The 20131-nt window shown below is 43.8% G+C and overlaps 1 protein-coding gene across 4 annotated transcripts in view; it reads left to right on the top strand.

Moving 5' to 3' along the window:
* The window catches only part of CCDC85A (coiled-coil domain containing 85A), a 69317-nt gene that overhangs the window by 9713 nt on the left and 39473 nt on the right, over positions 1 to 20131 (top strand). The window contains exon 3 of one of the 4 annotated variants that reach the window (XM_059840541.1): positions 2394 to 3230. The exons of the other annotated variants lie outside the window; for them this stretch is intronic. Within the exon in view, the coding sequence (XP_059696524.1) occupies positions 2394 to 2431 (38 nt within the window). The 3' untranslated portion in view covers positions 2432 to 3230. Of the gene's footprint in view, positions 1 to 2393; positions 3231 to 20131 lie in introns of those variants that run through there. 4 annotated transcript variants of the gene reach the window in all.

The raw sequence follows: 20131 nt of genomic DNA, 5'->3' as shown, positions 1-20131 counted from the left end.
GGAAGCAGCAGACAAGCTTATTTCTTTTTCATGGAGATTGGGTCAAGGTGTGAGCCACTTGCCTTTACCTCAGAGAGCTTATCAGGAGTTTGCATGGCTGGTAGTGTTGTCTGCCTGAAATAAGTGGGCACCTTTGTCTGTTATTCTTTTCTTTCTTTCTTTTTTTTTTTTTTTTTTGTGCCAGAATGGTAAATCCTCACATTAAGGCCTTGTCTGAGTCTTTGCATAGAGAGAGTACCCTTAACCTGAGCTCAGGGCCTCATGTATCAGTTCTTCACACAGCTTTTGGAGTTAGTGTTGTGAGTTTAGAACAGTAAAATATGGATTTAGAAATATTAGTGATTAAATTGTAAAATTCTCTGAACTACAGTCAGTATATTACAGTAATTTTTGGTGAGTGCTGCTTGTTTAAGACATTCAGCCTCGTTGTGTATATTATGCTTGCCAGTCAGAATGTCCTGTCTCTTCTGTTCACCTATTAATGGGGTTTTTTGTTTATTTTAAATTTTTATTATGAAGTTAACAGTGGAGAGTTGTTCAGGCTGTGCAGGGGTTGGAGCTGAATGGGTTAAGAGTTAGGAAAGAGTGTGGCAGGCAGGGTAGTGTGGGGTTCACATTTTGTACTGCCACACACACAAAGGGCAGGGATGTTGACAGGAGTAAGGGACAGCAAGGCATTCCAAATTACAGGGTATTTAATGAGCTATAATAAAGCCTTGTGTACATAAGAAAATGACTGGCAATGAAAATTCATTGGCTTCTGAGCTAGTAAGTTATGTCTTAATTAGTAAACTGAACCACAGCTTATCTTGGGTCATATTGTCATGTGCAGAGATATATAGTTACTGAGGGAGCACTGAGAATTATCTTCAAGTCATGATCTTGATGTAAATCTTGTCTGCCTTTGCTTCTTCACTGGTTCAAGGGTGGTCTCTGTGAAGAGAATCAGCTAGGACTGAAACATAGCTTTGAATTTTGCTTATTGCAGAAATCAGTACAATCATCTGTTTGAGGGAATGAATTATACAAGTATAGCATAGGGGGTGAAGGGCATAAACTAAAATTGCCTTAAGAAAAATAAGCAGTAATGATATTACTCTGTGCTTATTTAGTGGACCTGTAAATTTCTTTTTTAAGTGTTTTTAATTCTGCAAGGCACACAGAGGAGGGCCAGGATTGTAATCTGTGTCCATGAGCATTTGGTATGCAGCATAGAAGCGTGTGCAAATTTATTTATTGTGAATGGGAAAGCTGCTATCTTGAGCTAGGCTGTCTTAAAAGATGAACAGTTCTGTGAAGGCTGTGAATAACAAACAGTCTTAGTTCTACTCCTCATTTCTGCTATCAAATTTTGGGCATATTTGCATTGTTTCTCTAACATTCATGGGGAGTGAAGAAGGCAGCAGCTCTGGACCTCTGTAGTTCAGCAAGAACAGGCTTCTTCTACCCTTTATTTTTTATTTGCATGATTCACGTGAACTTTACTGGTTTGTAGAAGTCCATATACTAAATGAAGTGGTTATTTGGGCCAGGGAAACAGCAGTGTTCAAGCACTGTCAGGAGTAAAAGATGTGTCACAGCTGAAAAAGCACAGTGAGCCATGTGGCAGCCCACAATATGGAATGTCTCCTAAAGGTCTCCATTTTGGTACTTCCTCAAGGTTGCACCAATTATTCCAGAGCCTTTATGCCTATAATATTAAACACCTCTAATCTGATCAGTAGTGAGATAGCTCCTTCAAGTGTTTGTCCTCAAAACTCACCAGATTTCTTTCACTGTATCTCTCTAAGCTCCTGTGAGCTGTGGAAATTTGCCTTGATCAACAGTGGAGCCTGTACCTGTGCCTTGGATTCAAAGGAAAAGATCAGTGCTTTCTACCAAGGGTGCAAGGCTGATTCATCACTCTCTGATAAGCTCCCATTTAGGCCAAGTGCAGCTAAGCCTGGAGAAAAGCATTGATTCCTGACCCACATCCCCTCTTGGCTCCTGAGCCTGTGTTTGGTTTACAGTGAACAAACTTTAATGATGTTCAAAATCCATCTTATGACTTTTGTGGTCAGCAAACATTGCTGAGGACATTAAGATGAGCCTCTAAAAATAGTGTTGGATTATGAGAAACAAAAAGAACATTCCACTGGAGGCAGATGAATATATCAAGCACAAACACATGACTGCTGTGAGGCAGAACCTGCACATTGACTCAGATCTTTCCAAGGGTTTGAGCACTTCACTCCTTGCACTGAAATGGGATGCCCTGACAGAACATGATGCTTAAATATCCCTGCTCGTGCAGTGCTCTGAATGAAGTCACTTGTCTGTCACTGTCATTCATCTTGTTTGTTTGGGTCCATTTTAGAAATGTATGTAACCTGAAGTTAAATTTTGAATTTTAGGTTTTTGCAATGTCACTAAATCCAAAAAGAAAACATGACAAGAAAGCATTCCAGCAATGATTTTTTCCTAACCAGCTCTCCAAGTGCCAAGACCAAAGGCTCTTCAGTGTTAAGTGAGCAGCAGAAGATACCAAATCTGTCTCCTCTGGGTACAGGTGCTGAGAACTCTTTGATTCATTCCTGTTGTTGGAACTTGATGCCTGGCTATACTCCAGCCCATACTGCTGAAGGCTGCTTTGTGACCACTTAGAGCCATAGCATGTGCACATATTTTGGAGAAAAGATCCTGAGTTTTTATTAAAACAAATCCTAATTTCAGTGTGAAGACATTGGGATTTTATGTGTTTTATCTTCTCCATGAATACAATCAAATGTTAAGGTTTTTTTCCACTTTTGAGCGGACTGGAATGTTCTATTCAGGCTGAATTGCTGGATTGGCCAAGAGCATGGAAGTGACTGATCAGACTGTCTTGGAAGCATGGATCCCAGAGTTTTGTGCTGTCAAGCCACTCCATCATCCTGGATTTGTCAAGAATGAGTTGAACAGTGTTGATGCCTTGTATTGATTGCAATATTGCAAGTACAGCCAGTTGTATCCATGGAATCCTGAAAAGGTGGCTGGGGAACTCCAAAAGGAGATGTAGCACAAAAGGACTTGCATGACCCACTTTCTACAGCAATGCAAATTCAAGTGTATTTACTCATCAGCTGCCACCTGAAGCGTGTCCTTCAGGCACTGGAGTCAGTTTCCTGAGCAACTTATTCTATTTCTCCTTTCCTGTTTTGTGGTGTTTTTATTTTATTCATTTTTCTTAACTAAAAAAACCTGACAGTTGATGCCAGTGTCACTTTGGAAAATGGATATTTGAAGGATTGGTGAAGAATGTTTGAATGAGAAACAATTTCTCTTGGTGTTGAGAGCAAAATACTGCTGAATTTATCACTGAAAAGATCTATAGTTTGAATGTAGCAAACCTTGGCTGTGTCTGCTTTGTGCTCAGTAGAGCTGCACCTAGCACATGTATTTTTAAGTCAGTTGATGTTAGATATTAATCCTGCATGTCACTTAAACCTAATATAAGATTTTCAAATATTCCTTGTCCTTGTTGCAGGGGAAACATGATCTTGCCTGCAAAGATGCAGTCAGGTGATGCTTTTTCTCAAATTTAACACTTTAAATGCTTTGAAAACTTCCCCAGTTTTGTTAGATTCTGATTTATTCGTTTGTGCAGTGCTGCTCAGAAACCCATAATGATGCACAGGAAGCCAAGAGGCTCTGGAAAATCTTGGGCGAGAATCTGTAGTGAAAGATAAAAGTTACTAGCAGGTTTTTACTCCCTGGAATGAGAAAAATCCAGATAGTGTTTACATTTTGTTTATTAGGAAATGCTGTTCCCCAGGGAGGCAGGAGCACTTTGATGCCAAACACTGAGGCTTGGTGGTCTGTGGCTTTGCTCATCAGGTGTCAGGAGAGTTGGCTGCTGCCTGAGCCAGCTGCTTGATTTGCATCTCAGCTCATGGAACTACTGATATGGGGCCCAAGTGCCAAATTTGTGTCCCATCATGTCTGTGCAAGCACAGTGGGAAGGGTTCTTTGGGAGAGTTTCTTCACTGCTCCAGCAGTCTCATCAGCAGAGCCCAGCCTCAGTTCAGCCACACCCAGAGACATCTGTTGCAAACATGAAGATGAATTTCAGCAAACACAGATTTCTCTGTTTAATGTTGTAAACCAGAAGTGGCTCTTTGCCCTACAGATGGCAGGTGCAGTTCTGTTTCTGAGCACCCTTCAGCAATCTGAATTCAGGACTCAACTTCGAACTGAGGGCTTGAGCCAGCTCAGATCTGTGGAGAGCCAGGGGTGGATGAGATTGTAGACCTTGGCTTGGCATGGTGCTGGCTTGTCACCTGTGCATCTGTCCATGTCCAGCTCCATCTGTGTTTATTCTCCATGCCTGGAGAATTGCTCTGATAGCAAACCAATCAGCTGGGGTAGAGACTGACTGTGGGGAGTTGTGGGATTTTGGGGAGAGCTCATCAGAGTTGGGGGTAATCAGAGCTTGCATCCAGTTATGCTCTGGTTTTGTGAACATGTGTTTTTAAGGATGTGTTGTGCAGAAAACTTCTCCCTCTGAACACAAAGCCAAATGCTGAAAAGCCCAAATCCAAGTATATGTCAGATCTGAAAGCTAGCAAAAGAAATATTCAGTGACATCTATTTTCACAGATTCACAGCTTATTCTGAGTTGGAAGGGACCCACAAAGATCATAGAGTCCAACTCTTTAGTAGGTGGCCTGTGTGGAGATTGGACCCACAACCTTGGTGTTATGTGCTGAATTCCCCATCAGAGGGAAAGACTGAAAATCTGTAACCTTGGTCATCAGATTAATCACATTTATACCTCTTCTGGAAATGGCCTTTGCAGTACGTCTGTCCTTTTCAGGCCCAAAAGCTTCAGCTCTGGTTCATGCTGCAGAAGCTTTCTGAGTTCCATGGAGTCCTGTGAGCCTCTGAAAAGTCCAGAGCAAGTCTGTGACTCCAGAGGTAGGGCTGGGGTACCCAGGGCAGAGGGGGACATTGCTGTTTCCCTTGGCTCCCTTGCTTGCTGTGCAAAGCCATTGGCAAGTCCTGTCCTTGCTCCACCTCGTAATGCTGGACTTTGAGGCTGCTGAGGGTCTGGGACCAGTGTTGTGTGAGTGAGGAGAGCCCAGCTCTGCCCAGAGAGCTTGGCTGGATGGACTCACAGAGTGGTGGCCCTGGAGAGCTCCTGTGTGTGGGCTGGGACAGCAGTGATGTGTGGGACATCGACTGATGTGTGAGAACGCTCCCCTGGTGGCAGCCCAGCCAGCAAAAATGGCTTTATGAAGGTGAGGCCTTGATGTGTACAGAGAGCTGTGGGTGTGCTGTTACCCTGAGGAAATGCTTACACCTGTCAGTAGTGCCTGGCTCCTGCTTGCAGCTCTTATCAATACTTCTGGAAACAATTTACCAACCACAGAAATATTGTCATCATCACCTGTGTGTTAAGAACCACGAGCTAAACAAAAGACAAGACAGGATTAATCAGCCACCAATTAGTGCAGGTTTCCTGAGGTTTTGCTGCTGATTATTCCATTGCATCATGTCAGTTTTCTAACAGCTTTATTCTTAGATTAGTCTGTTCTCAGCATGGTGTAAAAACTGGGGCTGAAGTTACTCACATGCCTAGAAAACACCTTTATGAACAATCAGCTCGAGACAAACATTTTCAATGTGTTTCCTTTCAAAATCAACTTTTAAGGCAATGCTTCCTTCCTTCCTGAATTTCCTGAACTGGGCTAGTGGGAAACAAAGCTATTTTTAATTCTCTTTTGTGTGTGCAGCATTCCTGTTAGAAGCCATGAATCTTCCTTTTGCATTTACAGGGCTGCTTAAAGGTGTCCTGGCACACAAAGTGATTTACAATGGATCCCCACCTGAAGGGCTGTGACAGCTTTACTAGAGGAAGCTCTGTTTTCTGTCCTGTTCCTCGTGGCCTGTTTTTACTGTCACAGAGTAGTTGTGTTTCTGTAGTTGTCTTGGTTTGGGAAATGAAGATGCCAGTACCAACCAGAGGAATGGGCAGCTCTCTGCTGTGGATTTCAGGCTGCTAACTGGTAAAATCCAGAGGAGCATTTGTCTTCCATCAGAATAAAATTTGAAAATGAATATACTTGAGCTTAAAAAAAGAGAGAGCACAGTATTTTGGCAAGATGGTCATCTGGCCCTCAGCATCCATCAACAGTGTGGCATATTGTGACTGTGCCAGGGAGGGGGGAAGTGGTGCTTAGCAGATAGAAATCTCCACGGCGAGGCTCAGGCTGAACATCTGTGCCTTGGCAGATGTGGAAGGGAGGAGCTCGGGCTTTGGGGCTGTTCTGGCTGACTGCCGGCAGGCTCTGCTCTAGCAGGTAGGTGGCTGCTGCTCTCTGTCAAACACTGCGGGCTGAAATGTTTGCTTAAAGTCCTGCGAAGCCGGGGCTGCGTTCAAGGGAGCGCTGGGGGAAGGTTCTCCCTGCCTGCCAAAAGCCGGAGCTGTCCTGTGCGAGGTCTCTGCAGCGGGGGCACTCCAGGAAGGGTTTGGTCCCGGCTCCAGAGCTCCCCGGTGCTGGGGCTCTGCGGGGAGCTGGGGTTTGCCAGCCCGGGATTGCCGGCCGGGGAGCTGCGCTGGCAGGACACAGCACCGATCCTGCCCGGGAGCACAAAGTCCCTGCAGTTCAGCAGCCTCCTGCCGTGCCAGGCAGCCGCTCCTTAATGGCCCCTCCCGGCCAAAATGTGCTCTGAGCGCAGGCCAAGGTTTCAGACCTGGGCAGAGATTAAAGAGATTTAGTACTGCTGCTGTTCTCATCTTAATTACAAACCAGAGCACACACCAGGTTGGGTGTCCTGAGCATGACTTAGCAACCTGTTAGTCTTTTAATTGCTCTGATTATTTGGTACTTAAAATAAGTGTTTATTTTTAAAATCTCGTGGCAGTAGCTTTTGGAAAAAAGTCATTGCTTTTCATTTTGAAGGTGTTTTGTCTTTCATGCTGAAGTACAGGAACATATGGTGCTACTTCTGAGGTAGCACTTGTTTAAACATCTTTCCTTGTAAAATTTTCTGCAGAGCCATATAATTTTCTCCTGTAAAAATATTCCTACTGTGTTTAACTGATTTTATAGCTACTTAATGGGATTATCATGTTTTTTATAATTCATGGATGTGGGTCAAGAAATTAAACTCTGAACCCTGAATAAGACAAATGAGCAGCAAGCAGATAGAAATTCAAAGAGAGTAATGTGAAATAGTGATAATAGTAATAAAGTAAATAAAATAGTTTGTCAAAACACATCCCGGGTATTTTGAAAGGGTCAAAACAGTAATTTTATTTTTAAGCTGAGCTCTTGGAGTGTCACTGGCAGTCAGTAGAGATGGAATGCTCTAATACAGTGTCCAGAATCCTCTTATGGAAGCCAGTTCCATTTCTGTTTGTGTTCAGTCTGGTGAACAGGCTTCCCAAGTCATGGTGTTCCTTCTGCCTGAGCCATGGGAAGCTTGTCAGGAGCATGTATTAAAAAATGTAAATCAGCAGCACATTCATCTATATACAATGAAGGGAGACTGGAAATGTTCCTGAGTGTGGCACAGCCAGGAGAGTCAGAGGAGTGGAATAACTGGAATATTCTGTATATTTTTTGTCTGCATTGCTAGACTCTTACCCAGCATGAGAGATGATTAGTGAGAGGCTAATTGGCCTGTTAAACAAACATATTTAGAAATGTCTAAAGCTACACATCTCAGGAATGATGCAGATCTGAAACCCTTCTCACACAGCAGTGGGAAATGCATTCTAGGGGCAGTGTGCCAGGCTCCCCCTCTGCTGCCCTGGACATGCTGAGCCGAGGCTGGAGCTCTTCACAAGCCAGGCACCTAAGAGAATGCTGCAGGGATGAAACATCTCCAGTCTCCGAGGAGGAGCTGGCCCAGTCTTGCCTGGGGGGCAGAGCTCTCTCCCCCTACAGGATCCCAGATGGAGCAGCAAACACACAATTGCTGGAAGTGGAAAGGCAGGAATAGGATGGACTGAACAGGATCTCCCTTCTCCTGCAACTGGGCTCAGGACTGATTGCCATCTCTGGGGAAACATCACTCACATGTGGAGGTGGCTTTTGGAGCTGTAATGAGAGCAGGTTGTGTTTGATGCTGGAGGTTTGGAATTGCACCCTGCTGAGTGCAGACAATAGAGTTGCTCAGAAAATGGTTTCTGGGGTTTTTTTGAGAAGAAGAAAGTGGATGAGGTCAGACAGATTCAGAGTTGTATCTAAGAGTGCATAGGTTGCGAAGTGAAGGACTGAAAAAACAAAAATGTTAGAAGGACTCTGGGCAAGGAAAAATGTCATAATCCAATTACTTAAAGTTGGATTACGTTGAATTTGCCCTGTTTTTGATTCCTGCTTTCTGAAAATGAAGGTGTGGGAGAGCAGAATTAGAGTACAGGATAACCAAAGCTCCAACATTTCCAAGTTTGAAATGGTAGGAAAAGCTGTGGGTGATGACCACTTATATATCACTTGTTTGTGGGTGCTGAATGCAGCAACTGAAGGGTTTTGTTAATGACTGTAGTTTTTCAGTCAGTCACAGGTATCAGTTTGGTCTCCTGCCCACTTCATTCTGCTGGCAGGTGAAAAACAGGACATTTGTCACAGTGCCAGCCATGGCCAGTGACCATTGTGGTGCTGCTGGTCCTCACCAGCTCCCAGGGGCTGCTCGGGGTTTCTGTATCCTTAGCACTTCTGAGCTCCCCTTGGCTTTTGGTGTCTCGAGCACTTGGAGGAGCTGCTGCCAGTCTTTCCTCATGAGTGTGAGTGGGGTTTTGGCAGTCCTGGCAGCTGATAGTCTACAAAAGTGAATTCCTTTTTGTGTGGCCTCTCCTCCTCTCCCAGAGTTCTCTTTCTAGCAGGATTCTTCCCCTGTGTGCAGGAAGGCAGAAATCTTTCATTATGGAGTATTTAATTTTTCAAATGACTGCTGCCAGTGTATCAGTCAATAGTCTGTGTTAGTTGAACTCTGCTGCTGTATCTGAGCTTTCCTATTAAAAAAGGAGAAAGCAAAATATTTTTTTTTCTATCCACTTTTACTAAATGAATCTTAATGATTTGTGCAAGTCATTACTACGAGTCCTTTGATTATTATTGCTGTGGAAAAGCAATTACATTGGAAAACCAACTAAAAGTCAATGGTGAGATTAAAACCTGCAGTTCTAGATCTTTTCCTTGATTTATTTTTGATGCTGGGTGATTTATTCTTGAGAGTGAGACAAGGATCTAGGAATTCCTCCTTGTTAGTCCCTGCCTAAGAGCTGTATGAAGCTTATGGCACTAAGAAGTTCCTACAGGTGCTTTGGGGCTTGGAAAAACATCCTAGGCGAAGTGAATCTGTAGGAATCTGATGGTTCATTTGATATGTGGCCATCCAGGGTAGCAGCTCATTTAGGGGACCACTTCTCTCATTTTAATTCAACTAGAAAATGCTCACTCAGCTGCACAAATGGGACTATCCATCTGTACACCTGTTATGGGATCAGATTAATTAAAGTAAAAGCAGTGAATTAACTTCAGTTACAAGGGCTGCCATGAATTGCTCAGTAATAATTTAATCCCATGTTTAACTAACATGTTAAACTACAAATTTTTGATCCAACATGAGTTTTGAGGGTTTTTTATTTTGTTTTCAGCATTGTCAAGGAGCTCAGCTAAATAGCCTTACAAAAGTAGAAGGTTTGAAAGCTTTATTGAATATTTTTTAATGCTTAGTTTTAGCCTTAGGACTATTTCTAACTATAACCTGAAGTACCTTTAATTTCTCAGTTTGTCTAAATGGTAATTCTGATAAATTTAACACAAATCAAAGGTACTGTGGGATGGAAAGCTTTCCTGGAAGTTACTCAGAAAATAAATAGGTTTGGTTTTAATTGCACAGGTTAATATGAAATTGCCTTTTTGGTTTGCAAACAGAAAGTGATCATGTGCATTTGCCTGGGACCTTCCCTCCTTCCCACTGCCAGGGTGATTGTGAAGAGTCAAAATGTTTATCAGGGAGGGGTTTTATATTTCCAATTTCCCTGTAAGGTAATGTGTGATTTTTTTGGAAATACAGAGCTGTGGGCTGCATCTGTTCACAGCCAGCACACCTCATTCCCTCCATGCTCCTGTACAGGGCTCCAGCTTGGATGGGAAGCTCTTGGTGGGAAATTTCAAGTCTGTTCCCAAGGGATTGTCAGTGCAGGGAGGTGCTCTGGGGGTGACACAGGGCTTGTTCTGGAGCTGTACAAATAAGCTCAATATTCAAATGCACAGTCTCTCTGAAAATAGAATTAATGCAAGTGTTGCCAATCCATTACTGAGGGCAGGAAATCAGCCCTGCTCTCTGCCACAAAGTGACATTATGGAAGTCTGGGAGCCTTCCTTGCTGGGCACCAGGCTCTGTGTGGTGCTTCAAAGAATTGTGACTTGCACTCAGGCTGTGTGACAATCTGGGATTGCATTTCTGGAGGTTGGAATTGGGGTTTGCCTGCTTCCTTTTGACATCACTCTGGTGACAGCTGAGGGCCAGCAGTGTTTGCTAAAGAGATAATGATAGGCTGATGGCTCTTCTCCTGGAGGAAATGCAGATTTTAGTCACTGATAATTAAAAATTACAATTGCTGTGTGATCTTGGGTGTGGTTTGGAGCTTTTTTTCCTCTTAAGCTGAGGAATTTCTTAAAGCATTTCACTGGAAGATGGAGCTAGATGGAGAAACATGGTGGTGGTTAAATTGTGGAGAGGGTGAAGCACAGGATTGTGGAACCTTTGGATGAAGTTCTGCTGTGTTGCAATTACTCCTGTGGGCATCACAGGAACAAACATGGCCCATGGTAAGCCCAGAATCTGGAGGCTAAATAATGTATTGAATGTATCCTAACATGAGATGTTCTGGTGTTTAATAATCTGGAATGAAAATAGCATCATATGCTTTTTCAGTCACTCCCTTCACTAAAGTTGTAAAAAAGAAAAAATCCACACACACTTACAGCCTAGGCTATTTCTTACACATGCAGGAGAGAGATTTGAAGTGGAATCAAGGAAATACTGAACTGGGGTTGTGGAGCCTGTTCTCCTGCCAGGAGTGCAGTCCTTGAAGCAGGAATAAGAATTAGCATTGCCAGGAGCAACAACTGACCTTTCAACACTTGGGGTGCTGTAAGTTGGCAGATCACAGGGGCAGTTCCAAAGCAGAGCTCCCAGCCTGTTCAACCCCGTTTTGATGAAAAATGGGATGTCAGAGGGAGAGGGGACATTTATCTTGCTGCAGAGAACCATTCACACAATGATTATCTTGATTTTTATTTTCACAGGAACATATGTTTCATGTTTAATTGTCAACACCTTCCTTGAGTCTCTACTTCCCACCATAACTGAAGTATGAAAAATCAGTGGGAATGCAGTGAAGGAAACAAGTGGGGTTGGAAAAAACCCTTGGCACAGTTGGCCACATGTAGAACATCTTTTAGAGCATTAGCAGGGGTGAAAAAGTGTGACCAGTAAACCACAGGGGGAAGGGACAGAGGGATTTGGCTTTAATTTCATTTTTAGTAGGAAGAAGAAATGAATTTGAGTGAGAAATTGATCATACACAGTTTGATCCTCTTGCAGAAATATTGCCATTGATTTCTGGAGGAATGGGATGTGCCACCGTGTTTGCCTGTGACTGTGCTTTTCTCTTGGTACAGAGTCATTCACTGACACTCCAAAAAGCCCCAACCCAAACAAAAACCACCACAAATAAACAAAATCTACTGCATGGAGACTAAATTAGCTTTTAAATCTCTAATATGATTGTTATGGAGCCATGGAGGCTGAGGAAAGATTCTCTTGAAATTTTGCTACTCGGACTAACTCCACACTGTTCTGTAGGGGCAATGGTTAATTCATTTTCTAAAGATCACATAGATACATGAGGCTGAAACTTTGTGATTTATTTTGAGCTCTGAGGAATATAATGTGAAAACCTATTCAGGTTTTACTGGCTGGCCAGAGACTGCAGTCAGTTTAATGAGACACAGCTAAATTTACCATGATAAAGTGCTGCTTCATGCACAAAATAGATGTTGTGGTCCTGTGCTGGTGATTGATGATTTATTACCTTCAAAACTGTTGAACCAATGTGCAGAATTAATTTTGAGTGGATTATTCATTTTTTTTATCCCTTGGAATCTTGTATGATTGATAAACAATTTAAAACAAAAAAAAAAAGCCAAACTCAAAAATTAACTATGAGAGATTTTCAGGTTGTGCATTTTAGAACCTCCCCCTTTTCCCCTGAGATGTTTTACAAACCTAATGTAGCACCAGCTTTGTGCTGCAGAAGATGTTTATAGCTCAATTTATTTGGTTCCTTATCAAATTACTGGTTTTACTCTGTAAAGCTCTCAGGGGATTGAGTGAAGCTCCAGTGTATGGATGATCCCTCTGTGCATGGTCCTTCATTCCTGGGCTGATCCCAGCTGACAGCCCTCAGTTTGAGCCCCAGGCACTGGGACTCCACTCACCGGGAAATGCCCACAGCAGGGGAATTTTCAGCTCCCGGTCTTGTAGCTGCTTTAACCCTTTAACTTCTGGGGAGAAAAACCTGCTCAGGCAGAGGATTCAGAAAACTGAGAGGAGAATCCGGCCAGCAGGAGCTGGAGAGGGGAGAGGTGTTAGAGGCCAGGGAAATGATTAAATGTGCTGTGGTTGTCTCTCTGTGACAAGTGCATTGTGACAGAGTTTTGGGGTTTCTTCTGATGCAAGCTCTGCCTCTTGCACCACGGGGGTTTGAACAAACCTGTTCTGCTCCCCCAGTGGTTCCTCACACTCAGGGCTCTGTAAAAATACACATTTCTGTACTAGCCAGTCCACATTTTGGCCATGTTGGGTCTATAAGCTGAGCTGCTGGTGGGCAGCTCAGCCAGAGTCTTGCTGGAGCAAAGAGCAGCTCAGCTCAGCAGTGTCAGCCTCCAGGGCTGTTCTGTCTGCTGCTGCTGCAACCATCAGCTGTGCTTCTGAAATCCAGGGAGTTAGGCAGCACAGGGTGTGTGCTCTGACAGGCTCCACAGCAGCTAAATGCTGGACTCAGGTGGAATTCTGTGGGTCCTTAAGCAGTTTTGGTCCTTGCCCTGCAGAGTTGAGATGAGCTGATGCCTTTGCTTTGGGAGAGGTTGTTTCATAATCCTCCTTTAGGCTCAGGCTCCTGTGCAAGTCTGGGGTGACACAAGGGCTCAGCAGTGTCTGAGCTGACAAAAGCAAAGGCTCTGTGTTTCATTTAATCCTTTATTTATTTAGAAGGAAAGAAGCTGTACTTTTGCAAGCAAGGCTCCTCTTAGCATCTGAAAGCTGAGCAGGGTCAGTCTGGATCGTTACCTGGATTTTTAACCTCTGGAAAGAACACAGGTGAGCTTGTGGTGGAAAAACCATTATCTTTTGAGTCAGTCATAAATAATGTGAGGGTAAAGGTTGAAATATTAAACTGAGATTCTTTCTCCTTGCTCTTTGAAATACCAAAGACTAAGAGCTTGAAAGTTTTTCCAAGGCTCTCTGTAAACATTGGTGGTGGAATTATCATTCAGTTTTTGTCAGGAGCTGCTGTGCAGTGCTGCCCTTTGCTCCAAGCAAACACAGCCCTGTATCCCCCTCTCCCTCAAGTCCTGAAGCTGATTTGTGTTCTCTCCTCACAGCACCTATTTATTCTCTTTATCACAACCTCCTTACATCTTCTCTTTGGCCCCTTGTCCCTGCCACTCTGCTGGTGGTTTGGTAGATAAAATAGATTTAATTATAATCAAAAATGCCTGCTGAGGGTGGGCACGGTGCAGGACTGTCAAGAAGAATCATTCCATGCTGGGGAAGACCTCCCTTCTCTGACCTGTTTTCTCTCTTGGAAAGCCTGTTTCTCTTATGCTTCCCTACACATCTTCAGAAACTTCAATGCTAAAGAACTTTATGATCTATAAGTCAGTTTTTTGGCCTTCATCTTTGAGTAAATAAGTAGCAGGTGACTGTGCTGCTCAGACTTGGAGCTGCTCACAACTCCTCTGTCCATTACAGACACCAAGCCCTGCAGTACAGCAATCCAGGAATATTCTGTTTGGTAAAAATCAATCATCATATTCTTTCTCCATCTCCCTGTTTTGTTATCTGTCACCTTGAATTCATCAGAATGATCCATGTTTGGGTTTTCATCCCTGAATCTGGCCCGGCTGTCTGACAAACAACTGTGGCCATGAGACAGTTTCCTTAAAGGGCTGTTGGCACTCAGTCTTCACCCCTGGAAAAATTGTGAAGAAATGAAAGATGTTGTGGGAGACATGGGTTTGTTTTCAAGGACTAAGCTTTATGCTCAAGGTAGTCACAGAAGAGTGCTTTCAAATTACTGATGTGTGGAACGGGAAATCATCAAACTTCTGCTATGGAAAAATCTTTTTGTATTGGAGAAATGTATCTGAGGTCAAAAATATTTTTATTTGCCTTCCTCAGCAGCCAAACCTCTGTGGGTTCTTTGTAGCTCTCTGAAATGATCCTCATGTGGCTGGACTGGTGCTGGGTGCTCCTCCCTGGGCAGGACAGAGCAAACCTGCCCAAAGTGAGCCCTGTTTGCTGTTCCTCTGGAAGAGGCTTCCCACATCTCCTCGAGGTGTTCTGCCTTATTCCAGGTGCTCAAGGCATGAACTTTGAGCTCTTCTCAGCTTTGGCAGAATCTGGATTTGATGCCTCCCTGAGGATATATTACACTTGGTATTGCACGCCCACTTTGCAATGCACTCTTCAGTTTAGCTTTTCCTGGTTGAAAGGCAAAAAAAAGGGCAAAAAAATAGTAATGAAGGAATGAATGTCTTATATTGGGAATCCAGAACAAATCTGAACCAACTCCATGAGTGTGTGAAGTTGTAGTTCTTGTGTACCTGCTGTGGTGGAAGGTTTGGTTTTAATCTAGAAGGAACAGAAATGAAACTCTTGTGCATGAATGAAACAAAACCCCCCAAATGTTTGCCTGACTAATGAGCAAGGCAATTTGTTTAATGCTGTGATTTTTTTTTCTAATTTTTTAAAATATTCTTTTCCTTAGAGAAAGCAAACTGAAATCCTTCCCCCAGCTGAGGTTTTGCAGGTGGGCAGTGTCAGCAGGAATGAGAAGTCTCTGAAGGACAGGAGGATGGGGAAAAGGGCACTGGATGGTTTCTAGGCAGTATTCCTTACACTTAATGCCAGCAGTGGCTAAAACAATTAGCAGGTTTGGTGTCAAGTTTTGGAGATGTTGTACCAGTGCCAAGAAAAGGGGAGAAAGGCAGGAAGCCCTGGAATGTGCTGAGGGTGTTTGTGTCTGATAGAGCCCATAAATAGTTACTGTTTCAAAGGGAAAGTAGAGGTTGCAGAACAGCAGAGCCCTCAGTTGCTGTCAGGGCTGCTTTGAGTTGTGCTGAGCGTGCAGGCCCTGGGAACATGTTCTGTGTCAGAGCAGGAGAGGAGAGCTCTGCTCAGGATGATGCCTCAGCTTTTAGATTTTAGATTTTTCAGGTTCTATTCTGCTTTAGTGTGTAAGTCTAAGCTTCTTATTAGGGGATGGTGAGCTCTCTCCACAGAATGGGTAAACAAAATGATTCCTTCTCTAGCTGGGGACCCAAGGACAGCTGATCCAGATCTCAGGCCCAAGAGCACAAACAAGGTGGACCAAAGAGAGAAAACAAGAGTGATGGGACTTCATAACCTAAAGCTGTAATTGGACAATTAACTCCAATATGCTAATGGACCAAAACTTCTAAAAGTGTGAGATCCTATGACCTCATGACATTTTGTGGCCGTTTGGGGTTGTGCTGCCCAAGGTGGATCTATTTGAGACCTCCTAATAAATCCCTGCTTTATTCTTTAGCTCCATCTGTCTCTGCTCTAGGCCAGCCTTCACAGGGCATCGAGGAGTCCCGTCCTCCTTGGAGGGGCGGGCTGGGGCTCCCTCGGCAGAGATGGCCCATCCCACTGCCCCGCAGCTGCTGCCGTCACAGGCTGATCCTGTGAGTGCCACAGCCCGATCCTGAGCTGCAGGGATGCTCTGCATGTCCTGTCAGCAGGGAAGGGGCCAGGAATATGTTGCAGTGCAAGCAGCCTTGCTGCTGACACTATTTTTACTTGCCTAGGCAGCATCTTGATGAAATCAGGGAAGACTGAATTTGTTTAAAGTTTTGAAGTGGAAAGGAAATAACAATGATGCTTTTCTTGAGGCCACTTCTTTTCTCAGCCATTTCTTCACTTCTGTCCTCAGAAAGAGTGGGGTCTGACTGCAGGAGCTGCTTTAATCTGATTTAGTAACAGCTGGAATACAGACTTTTTTTTTTTTTTTTGTTTAGCTGTTTTTGCATCTTAATACATCTTGTTCCTTTCACTTTCTCTTTTCTCCCCAAAAGAGTTTTAACAAATGCAAAGGCACTGTAATGAGGAGGGAAGAAAATGACTCCTGACCACAGAGCTGTGGAAATTAAATCTCTCCTTTCTTTTTCCTTCTCTCTTGCTAGAGAAGGACCTTGTGAATGTGACTCCCTGCAACGAGGTCCCTGCAGTCACAGGGGATGGGAAATGGTTTGTGTGGGTGTTCCAAATCACCAGATAAAAGAATAAAAATGGAACAGATGAGATGCCAAACCCTTAACTAATTTAAGGTGGCATAATGCAAAGGGCTTCTGACTGATGGAGAGTTTGGCTTCATTTTCAGATCTTCAAGGCATTTCGTACATGACATCAAATAATGTCAGCTCTTCTGAAAGCTGCAAAGATTGGATAGTGGCCACCCCAGTGATGCAGAAGTTTTTCTTTTCCATCTTCCTTCCATACCCTGACCTTACTGCTTAATAAAACAGTTCCATTTTACCTGGTGAGCTCAGCCAGTGCCTTTTTATGCAATTCATGATATGGATTTGGCTAAAGCTGTGCTATACACAGTGGATCTGGTTACCAGGTGCAGCAGAACTTCAAAAATGAGATGAATTAAACTCTGGAGAGAGTTTTCTGGGTCTGACCATTCAGCTTTGGGGTTCCAAGTGAAGGAATTCAAGCTCCATACATACTTCATGGGTTCTTTTATTTGGAAGTAAACAGCTCAGCTGGGATCTCTTAGCCTGGTACAAAATTCCAGCTTGATGGTTTTCTGATAAATAGTCTGGCTCCTGGCCTTTGCTGAAGCTCTAGGAAGAAATGCAAGCTGCATGTGAAGCTGCAAGCAGAATAAGCTGTATTTCACTTTTATAGGGATTTTTAGCAGCAGTTATTTTTATTGTGCTCAGACATTAACCCCACTAATTTTCCCTTTTGTTCCTTAAAGGCTCAAAACTGAAGCTTATCAAAAGACAGCAGGTTTTTCAGTATTTCCTGGGAAGGTAAAGGGAAAGTCCCATGAAGAGGCATCAGTTAGAACAGGATATCCATCATTTTACATCTGGTGGGCTGGGTATGTTGCTTATGTTTGAGCCTCTCTCTCAGCTGCAGCTTGGGCTCTGTAGGGGTCTGGGTGGGCAGAGCAGTTTTGTGTCAGCTTCAACCAGGTGAGGGTGTGATGCACATGGGGTTAAACACCTCTGACTCACAAGGGCATCTCTATTGCTCTGCATTTGAGTTGCACCTGAAAATATGTCTAACAGGTACGTGGGTTTGTATAAACCCTGACTGTGAGGTGATCCTTTCTCTGAGTTTGGAGTAATTTCATTAAAGAAAAGGAAGCAAATACCTTCATATCTATATAGACTAAATCTCTTTTCCTCTAATTTTATCTCTGGGCATTTTTCTCCTCACTAAGTGCAGGAGCAGGTCCCCAGCCCTGGTCCCTGGGCTCTTGCTGAACCAGTGTGAGAGCAACCAGGGAAATAAATGCCTGCAAGTTCACCCAGAGGGTGATTTTTGCTGTCAACAAAGTATTGAAGTATTGACCTTGCAGAGGAGTGGGAGCTGCTGGTCCCTTGCTGCTGAGTGCTCCTGCTGTTGTCTCCTGTGGGCTTCACTGGGGGAACCCTGCTCCTCACCTCAGTGTGCCATCAGAAACTCAGGTATTTAAAACAGTGCACCCCTGTGGAAAGTGCTGCTGTTGTATTTGGGACACTTTAGTTCTATATTTAGCTCTGTTACCTCCAGTGAAAAGCCTCACAATCTGCCTGTTAATTTTCCTCAGCTTGCTCACAGCTCATGCCACATGTCACTTCTTTTTGCCTCTAGACAACTACTGCCATATGTCTGTGGCTTCCAAACCAAGGAGAATGAAAGAACTTTCAGGCAAGTGATGAGATTAAATTGACACAGTGCAGGACTTTAGCTGAAAGTGTTAGACTGCTGCTCTGCCTTCTCAAATGCCCTTTTAGCAGCTAAGAAAATCTGCTTTAAAGAATGGTTGGGAAGTGAGAAGAGAATGACATTTAAAAGTGAACAAAGGGAGCATCCACAGAATTCATAACCAAGGTGTGATGAGATCAGGAAGAAAGCCCCAGGTAAAGCAGTGATTGACCAGAGGTTTCTCCCAGAGGAGCTCTCAAATATTTGTCCTTCTGTCACTATTTTAGCAAAAGATTCAAGTGTCTCTGGGAGTAAAACCACACTCTGGTGGTGTTTGCTTTAGAAGTGAGTCATGCCTGGGAAAACAAACTTATTCAAGATGCATCCCAAAGCAAAACAAACTTATTTGAGATCAGCATACTTGAATATCATAAATTAGTCCAATTCCCCTAGAATTTGATACCAATTAACCTAAATATAACCTAAATACAAATGTATGTGTTTTGTATAAGCTTCATTGTTAATAATAAGTGAAGGTCTGGTCATCTCCTCCTTGGGAACAAAAAAAGAATTAATTGGTCATGGATAACTGGAAAAGACTTAATCTCTGAGGAGAGGCAGGGGGAAAGTGAAAATATATGAACAATGAGTAACTGCAAAAGACAGATTGAAGCTTCATTTTACTTCTAGAAGATGTTGGAGAAGCTCTATGAAATGCAGTAGGAGGAAATTCAAAAGCAATGAAAGAAATGAAGATGTTGATTGAACATATAAATAAAATTTGATACTTAGAAGCAATTCATAATAACAAAAAGACTGAAATGTTAAGAACCCATGAGTGACAGAGCAATCTGGCTGCAGCTCAGCATGCCAGCTCCTGTGTGCTCCAACAGCAACTTAAGTGGACTGTTTAAAAGCTGTCTTTACCCTTTTATACTGAAGCCTCATTTCATTCTCAAGTCCTACCCCATCAATTGTTGGTAATTTTTTAACAGATCAGGCACAGAGCTGTGCTGGTTTGGAGGGGATCCCTCCGTGCAGAGCCTGCCTGCATTGACAGTGCAGCCACAGGTGGTGTAGCTGTGTGCATTGGCAGTGCAGCCACAGTTGTGTAGCTGTGTGCATTGGCAGTGCAGCCACAGGTGATGTAGCTGTGTGCATTTGCAGTGCAGCCACAGTTGTGTAGCTGTGTGCATTGGCAGTGCAGCCACAGTTGTGTAGCTGTGTGCATTGGCAGTGCAGCTACAGTTGTGTAGCTGTGTGCATTGGCAGTGCAGCCATAGTTGTGTAGCTGTGTGCATTGGCAGTGCAGCCACAGGTGGTATAGCTGTGTGCATTGGCAGTGCAGCCACAGGTGGTGTAGCTGTGTGCATTGGCAGTGCAGCCACAGTTGTGTAGCTGTGTGCATTGGCAGTGCAGGCACAGTTGTGTAGCTGTGTGCATTTGCAGTGCAGCCACAGTTGTGTAGCTGTGTGCATTGGCAGTGCAGCCACAGTTGTGTAGCTGTGTGCACTGGCAGTGCAGCCACAGGTGATGTAGCTGTGTGCATTGGCAGTGCAGCCACAGTTGTGTAGCTGTGTGCATTGGCAGTGCAGCCACAGGTGGTGTAGCTGTGTGCATTGGCAGTGCAGCCACAGTTGTGTGCCTGGTTTGGCTTGTACTCCTGTGAGCTCACCCTGAGGATGCTGTGATTTTAAACACTCTGCCTTGTTTGAGTGCACTGGCTGGGTTTAATGAAGGGAATTTGCAGGTAGAAATTTGTTTGGGCTGGATGTGCAGATGTAACAGCCCACATTGCATTCTAAAGATACACACATACCTCACTGTCAGAAAGTGGCTGAGCAGTCAGGGAAGAGGTTGGGCAGAAATAAAATATGAAACAAGGGAGGAGCCCCCCAGCAGTGTCTGTGAATGAGAGCAA

Source organism: Haemorhous mexicanus, chromosome 3 (assembly GCF_027477595.1).
Source record: "Haemorhous mexicanus isolate bHaeMex1 chromosome 3, bHaeMex1.pri, whole genome shotgun sequence".
Lineage (NCBI taxonomy): Eukaryota > Metazoa > Chordata > Aves > Passeriformes > Fringillidae > Haemorhous > Haemorhous mexicanus.
Note: the sequence above shows the minus strand (reverse complement) of the source record. Positions and strands in the feature narration are given on the sequence as shown.